This window comes from Sorex fumeus, unplaced genomic scaffold (genome assembly GCF_029834395.1).
Source record: "Sorex fumeus unplaced genomic scaffold, SorFum_2.1 ptg000095l, whole genome shotgun sequence".
NCBI classification, from domain to species: Eukaryota; Metazoa; Chordata; class Mammalia; order Eulipotyphla; family Soricidae; genus Sorex; species Sorex fumeus.
The window spans coordinates 16114578-16122302 of NW_026606152.1; the positions used below are offsets into that span (position 1 = coordinate 16114578).

Consider the following 7725-nt stretch of genomic DNA (forward strand, 5'->3'; position numbering starts at 1 on the left):
CAATAAAAGGTGCATTTATCTGATCAGAGGCAAAGCAATGTTTATTAATGTCAACCAGGATCAAGCTGACACTGAATATCTTATATGTATCCTGGGATAGATTAATCTATTAGACCCATTCTACAGAAAAGAAAACCCTTCTGTTCACCTCACCAATACCCACAGTGCCAGAAATTCTCCTTGACTAAGACCCCCTGAGTCACAGAAAGCCTTAGGGGATAGTGTGTTATTCCCCTTTACCCGTAAAGAAACAGCTTCAAAGAGAGGCGGCCACCTGCTCAGGAAGACAGAGCACTGCAGCTGCAGAGCCAGAACATTAATCCCATGGAACATGGAACCCTCCAGTGACCACCACTACCCCACCTCACTTCCCCACCCCATCCCCACCATCCTACACCCCACCACAAAACACACATACACACACACTCACACATAGACACATAAACACACACACACACACACACACACACACACACACACACACACACACACCCCACACACACACCAGTCTTCTTCTCCAAATAAGCAAATAAGGAGCCATTTACTTTGCAAATGGCAAACTATGTTTTCTGAGGGCTCACCAGGACCAGACAATTTTTTAAAAAAAGGTGTCTGGTTTTATATTATCTCATTTTATTTTGTAAGCTGTTAACAGGGGTCACTGACAGCTGTGCTGGGATTCTGGGGCCACTCTGATGTCAGGCTGGTGCATGTGGGATCGAGCTTCATGCCTTGCACATGAGCTGTGCCATCTGAGTCATCTCCCTGGTCGTGTATTCTCTCATATGACAATTGTACCCCCTGCTGTGAGGGTAGCTGTCTTTCAGATCAGTACTGAACAATGATGACAGAGCACTTGGGTGGCAAAATGGCTGAGTCACTAGACCAAAACACTCTTGGCTGTGGAGAGAGGTGAGAACTGTCGAGTGCTTCTCTCCCTGCCGCATCTTAGGGGGTTGGAGAGGAAAACTTCAAGACCTTGACATTGCCTCCTAGCTCCTAGTTGCCCACTGGCTGTGCAGTCTCAGGCAAATCACTTTACCTCTCTGGGCTATAGTTTTCTCTCCTGTAAAATGAGAATTGGGACAAACAATCTTTCCAGAGTCCACTAGTCTGAGCTTTCTATGATTGTAATTATTCAGTATTTCTCCTTGAAATATTTGGAAATGAGTATTTTTTGCCTTTTGGATCCAGAACACGTTGGTGGCTCCTAACCCTCTGGGCACTCTAAATTGAATTATTCCAGGGATCTGTCCAAATGGTCTGGGGCAGCTTTCCCTAGAATAAGGGACCAGGGGAGCCTCTGTTCCTAAAACTGTTTGCTGTGGCACTGCCAGACTGCTGCTCGGTTTCCCCTTATGCTTGCAAAGTGCTCATTATTTCAGTTCTACAGAGGGTGAGGAAAGGGGGCAAAGGAAAGGTCTTTCTATTATATTAGAAAATAGGCATTAGGCCACAGAGGCAGGGTGGGACGGGGTGGGGGTAGGGGGTGGGAGGGATGCTGGAACCCGTGGTGGTGGAGGATGGGCACTGGTGGAGGGATGGGTGCTTGATCATTGTATAACTGATACCCAAGCACAAAAATTTATAAGTCTATAACTGTACCTCATGGTGTTTCACTAATAAAAAAAAAGAAAATAGGCATTAGGGTGAGGGATAATCACCCAGGACATCCCCCCCCCCCCCTCCGCTTTCTAGTTTAGTTGCTAATGATTGTTTAGGTGGCTATCACGACCTTTTCTCATTTGTGTGATAGGCCTGGTGTGTATCTTTAATGTGCTTATTTTTGTTGTAGTTCTTTTTAACCTGATATTGCTATAGAATTTTCCAGGTTGCTCCATGACTTTTGCAATCATTCCTGCAGTGAGGAATATTTCTTTGCCATACCATTTGTTAGGTGGTTTTTGAACAATGCTTTTTTTTTTGTTATTTATAAATATGTGGCTATGTTACATCTTTTTTTGCATACACACATATCTGTGTGTATAGAGGCTTACCAAGGAATAACCCTCAAGAATAAATTCTCAAGAATGAAATCACTTCTTCAAATTAAAACCATTTTCGTGGCTTTCAGTACTTGCCGAAAGGCTTTCCAAGAGGGCTGCACTAATTTACAGTGACATTAGCGATTACCCATTTTGCTCCCTCTTCACCAGAATTGGTTATTATCATTTAAATTTTACGAGGCTGAGCAGAGACTAATTGTTTTAATTTACATGTCATTGATTAACTGAGGAAATTAATCATTTTTCATATATTTTGATTCTTTTCTTTTCACAGGATTAGGCTGTTTTTGAGCACATTAACCCAGTTCTCTAATACTGTAAGGCTGAAAATGTCTCGATAAATCAGGTATTGCAAGATTATAGGGATCGGAGAAGAGACTGTCCAGAGATAGAAATAACAGTGTTGAGGGTTTATCAGATGGAGGTGAGTGTAGAAACTCTGAGAGTGACAAGTACCTTGAGGGTTTGCTTCTTCTGGTTCTGTGTTTGTGTTGGTTCTTTATCTTTCTCATATAGAGAGTCAGAGAATGGATTAGTGCCCACCAAAGGGCTCAAGTCGTGCATACTGCAGCAGAGGGGTCAACTGACCATTGATGGGTGCAAATTAGACTTGGTGGTGATCATAAAATAATGTATGCAGATGTGGAAGAATAACTGGAAATGGACATTATGTCACAAAAAGAGTACAAAAATTAGAGTCTGGCTAAATTTAAGGGGCCACGCCCTGCTCTGTGAGGTTTTTGGCAACTCTGTTTTTGTGCAACGGAAATACTGCAGCTGCTTTCTCTTCTGCAGTTAAAAGAGAAAATAAGAATTGAGGTATGAAACTAAAGGAAGAAGAATATCGATTTTTTTTTTTTTTACCAATACCAGAGGGATTAAGGCTGGTTTTGGACATGGAAAATGATCCCTTCCTTAAAGTCGAAGATGGCAAAATAGATTTTTATCTGGCTGGTACACTTAAGGCACTTTAATGATGTCCCCCTAATATTCAACTGGCTTAACCCAAAGACAAATAAAAACTTGGAGCCTCCAGAAACAAAGAGTTGCTTAGACAGAGACCTTTGATCGTTCTTTCAATATACTTACTTCAGCTTTTCCCATGTCTCTTCGCCAAATTTCTCTATCACAAGAGACTGTAGACAGGTATTGATAAATCCATACTAGAACACAAAACAGGAAGGGAAAGATGAGTAATGCTTTCAGGTCCAGCCATAGACATCAGATGGTAATCCAATGCCATCCTCATAGAGAAATGAATTTTACACTGTTCTCCGGCTTCTAAGTTTACTTGTTTAAGAGCTTATTTTTATTCATTGTCGTCTTATGGGAAAAACCATTTCCAAGAAAACGTATGAACTAGACTTGAAATCAGATTGTAATAAAAAGAGTTTTGTTGTCATTATCTCTGAAAAGAGAATTAACCTAGGGAGAACAAAAAGTTCAAAAGCACAATAGAAGCTAGAGAAAGGAGTAGACTAGGAACACCGTATTCCCACCAATTCCAAGAAGGTGTAAAAAAAGACAAAGCTCTTTAGAAAAATGGACCTACGTGCATGCCTGTGTTCCAGGAGGAGGATGTGAAAAATGGAGGGAAAGAAAAAGAAGAAGAAGAAATAAAACAAAGATAAAGAAAGAGCATTGAGATTAACTACTAACAGGAAGAACTTCCTATAAGGTTTTCTCACTGATTGTCATTTTCCTTCTCTCCTTCAAGTCAACAAATAAAACAACTTGGGTCTAGAGCTGGGGGTAAGGCATTTGCTGACCCCTGTTCAATCCCCAGAACCACATAGAGCCCCCCAATCACCTCCAGGAGTCACCTCTGAGCACAGAACCAGGAATAACCTCTGAGTACCTCTGGATGTGGCCCAACCCTCTTCCTCCAACAAACAAAAAATGAAATAAAATTTATAAATACAAGTATAAATGCCCCTGCTTCCTGAGGGTTGGAGCGATAGCACAGCGGGTAGGGCGTTTGCCTTACATGTGACCAACCCGGGTTCGATTCCTCTGTCCCTCTCGGAGAGCCCAGCAAGCTACTGAGAGTATCCTGCCCACACGGCAGAGCCTGGCAAACTCCCCGTGGTGTATTCGGTATGCCAAACAGTAACAACGAGTCTCACTTCGTGTTCCTGGAGCGAGCAGACGCCACTGGGCTACATTAGCATGAGACAGGGACGAATGGAGATGTTACTGGTGCCCGCTCCAGCACATTGATGGGACGACAGTGCTACAGTGCTTCCTGAGGGCAGTTTAACACAGGCAGACCCCACTCACTCTGGGGCTCTGTCCAGAGTGCTCCTTGCTGAGGGTGATTGGCTGAGTTCCTAAGATCACTCTTCCTGTGTGGCACATTGATCTTTCAGATTTGGATTTTTTTTTTCTGTGTGGGACGTTTCTAAAGAAAAGAGACCAATTCCAAGAGGAAGGAGTACTGGACCTAGCAGCTCTTTCCTAGAAGAATGTGAAGCTTCGTGACTGGGCTCCCACGCCACCTTCTCTGATCCCCACATCTTAGTCTGTTCTCCTTCCCCCTTGCAGCCTTCTCCACCTGGGACCCCTATGCTAAGCCCTGGCTGGGGTTACTTGTGTTGCCGACTCCTGCTTCTCTAGCCTTATTGGAAACACAGCCCTCCTTGCACCAGACTCCTCCTGGGCTCACTCTTTTACTCATCACTCCCTTGTCGCTCATCTGCTCTGAGCCATCTAACTCTACTGTTCCCTATTGTCTAGAACTGACCCTTCTGTTCTCTCAGGCTGTATACACTCACCACATTCACCTCTGGATCTTCAGCACCAAAGAATTGGTTTTATTATTTTGTTTGTGATTGGGGGGCCTTACCTGGCAGTGCTCAGCGCTTACTCCTGGCTTTATTCTCAGGGATCACTCCTGACAGTGTTTGAGGGACCATGTATGGTGCTGGGGAATTTAACTTGGATCTACTTTGTGCAAAGGAAGCGTGCAAAGGAACTATTTCCCTAGCTGCCCCACCCCACTCCATAACACCAAAGGATTTTTTAAAAAATATTACACCCATACATGTTTCTTTCCTCTCTATGAGCACAAATATTCTATGTGTGTAATGTGTAATGTACGTATGTTTGTGTGTAGCACAATACAGATGTATTATTTTTATCTATGATCCTGTTTCACCTTCGCTAGCATCCTGGGGAGTCAGAAAGTAGGGTCATTTATTTACATTCTGACTAAAGTGCCACATCAGTGCTTGCCACTCAGAATGTCTCTAGCAAAAAGTCTGAGCAGCTAAGCACTGCACTGAAACTCAGAAAAAGAACAACTCTAAGCACAACTCTGAACTCCGGAAAATCTTTCACCACCTGCAGGCATTTCAAACCAATCCAGCATTAACAGAGAGAGCAGTTGCTTCTGCTAGTAGCCTCTGCAAAGGCATGCCAAGAACACTGCAAACACCTGGAACCCACAGCTAAGTCTCCTACCTCCTAGGACAGGACCCAGGAAACTGAGGTGCCAAGAATCCAAGGGTCTGTGGAAGCAGGATAGTTTCGTGGATAATGTATCTCGCCTTTGGGCAATTTAAAGCCAGGGAGGCCTTAATTAACAAGAGGTTCAGCACTTGATATTTGGAATCCAGGGAAACCTAGAGAGTAACTACTCATTAGGGGGACCCCAAGTATACATGTCAATAGAAAGATTGCATTCATCTGGGGAACATAAAGTAAACAAAATAGGAGACTAACACCCAAGAATGGCCGAGATTAGTACCAGGAATTTTACTCCATGGCTTGGAGGCCAGCCACACATGCTAGGGGAAAAGGGAGCTCAGATAGAGAAGGGAGCACCAAATAAAGGGTGTTGGGAGGATCCTCCCAGGATGGGAAAAGCATGCTGAAAGTAGACTATAGACCAAACATGATTGTCACCCATTGCCTCTTTTGCAAACCACAAAACCCAATAAGAGAAAGAGAGAGAGAGAACAAAAGGGAATGCCCTGCTACAGAGGCAGAGTGGGATGGGGGATTGGAGGGATACTAGGATCCGTGGGGGTGGGAAATGGGCACTGGTGGAGGGATGGGTATTTGATCATTGTATAATTAAAACCCAAGCACAAAAATTTGTAAGTCTACAACTGTACTTCATGATGTCTCACTAATAAAAATTAAAAAACAAAGTATACACGTCAGAGTATGGTGCCCTCACGCTTGGCTAATTTACCTTTTCCTGAGTGCTGAAACCAAGTTGTTTGCTCTCCTCGTTGGAAGCACAAAATGAAGCAACTTTGGGCTAGTTGCACCTCAACTGCCTGGCATAGTCTAAGGCCTCTTGCACACAGTTCCGCCAGCACTTGGGGGTTCACTGTGACCCTCTTCCTATCCATTGGAGAATGTGACTGTAGTGAACAAGAATGACAGCACCCCCAGCTCAGGCACCCGGAGGAATCACTGCTAAGCAGATACTGAAGCCAGGGAGCCTAGTCTTGCATTGGCAGTTGACACCCAAATATTTCAGGGCTCCTTGTGCTGGAGCTGTGTTACCTCTGAGAAAAGTTGGGGTTCAGAAGAAGCAGCCTGCTTCTTCATAAGCCCGTCTAAGTGTTACAGTTGCGCTAAATAGTTGTCCTATAAGGCCGTCTTTGCCCATCATTTAATTCCCGTGCCTGACTCTCAGCTGCAGGTGTGAGTACAAAGTCAGTTTGTGGCTTGCAGAACATACTTGGACTAGGGAGCCAGACACAACACTGAGTCTGTGCCAGGTGCTGGGTGGTTTTAGGCAAGTTATCTGATGTTTCTGAGCCTAGGCTGTTCAAGAGAGAAGCTGGATGGGACAGTGCTTACTCTGTGGGGACATGCCACTGGGATTGCAGTGTGAGGTTTAGACTAAGGCTTTGAGGGTGTGGGCTGACGCACACCTTACAGTCTGTCTGACCCTGGCCCTGCACTATAGTCCCCTTCATATTTAGTTGTTTGTCTGGAAAACGGAAGTGTGAAGAGTCCTTTCCCTTCTAGAACTGCGTCAAGGATGACAGGAGAGTGTTTGCCAGGGATCCTGACTCCAAGGCAGTGCTCAGGAAATCACCCTTAGCTTCTTAAGTCACATACATTTGTTGATTTTGGCCACGCCTTGTGATGCCCAGGGCTTGCTCTATGCTCAGGACAACTCTTTGTAGTGCTCAGAGGACCATACGGGATGCCTGGGATCGAACCCAGGTCAGCAAGCACCCTGCCTTCTGGACTACCTCCCCAGCACAGTTTGCACATATTTTGGGCAATAAACGGGCAGGGGACGTGGGCTGCTTACCATGTTTCCAGGGCACTGTCTGCAGCTGGAGCAGGGAGCAGAGCCGAGCGGAGTCAGCCACTGAGGACAACCCTGCTCCATCAGAAGGCATCTTGTAGAGATCTGGGGCCCCAGGGAAATCAGGAGCTTATCCCCAGTCTCTAGAAAAGGAGCCAACTGTTGAGTCAGTGCCCCTGGGGTGGGAAGGCGGACCTGCCTCCTGTGGCCAGGACACAGGAGTAGCTCCTGGGTAGCAGGCTGCCTGTCTGCCCAAGTGAAATATGCAGGGCTCAGGCTGAGAGGTAAAACTGCTCCCTGAGGATCTACACAGCGGCAAGAGCCATGCTGCAGTACAGCATCTGGAGCCAGCAGAGCCCAGCACAGGCCCATTAACAGTGGCAGAGTCCAGCACTGCCCTCCTGTTAGAGAAGGCTTAGGGGATAAAGCTTGTCCTTGTCG

At 45.3% G+C, this 7725-nt stretch overlaps 1 protein-coding gene across 1 annotated transcript in view; it reads right to left on the reverse strand.

Moving 5' to 3' along the window:
* Positions 1 to 7378, reverse strand: part of LOC130040725 (guanylate cyclase soluble subunit beta-2-like) — a 72698-nt gene extending 65320 nt beyond the window's left edge. Inside the window, exons 1-3 of the mRNA XM_056132715.1 lie at positions 7288 to 7378; positions 6525 to 6577; positions 3096 to 3169 (exon numbers count right to left, since the gene is read on the reverse strand). Of these exons, the coding sequence (XP_055988690.1) occupies positions 3096 to 3169; positions 6525 to 6577; positions 7288 to 7378 (218 nt within the window). The remainder of the gene's footprint in view (positions 1 to 3095; positions 3170 to 6524; positions 6578 to 7287) is intronic.
* Positions 7379 to 7725: the final 347 nt, after the last annotated feature.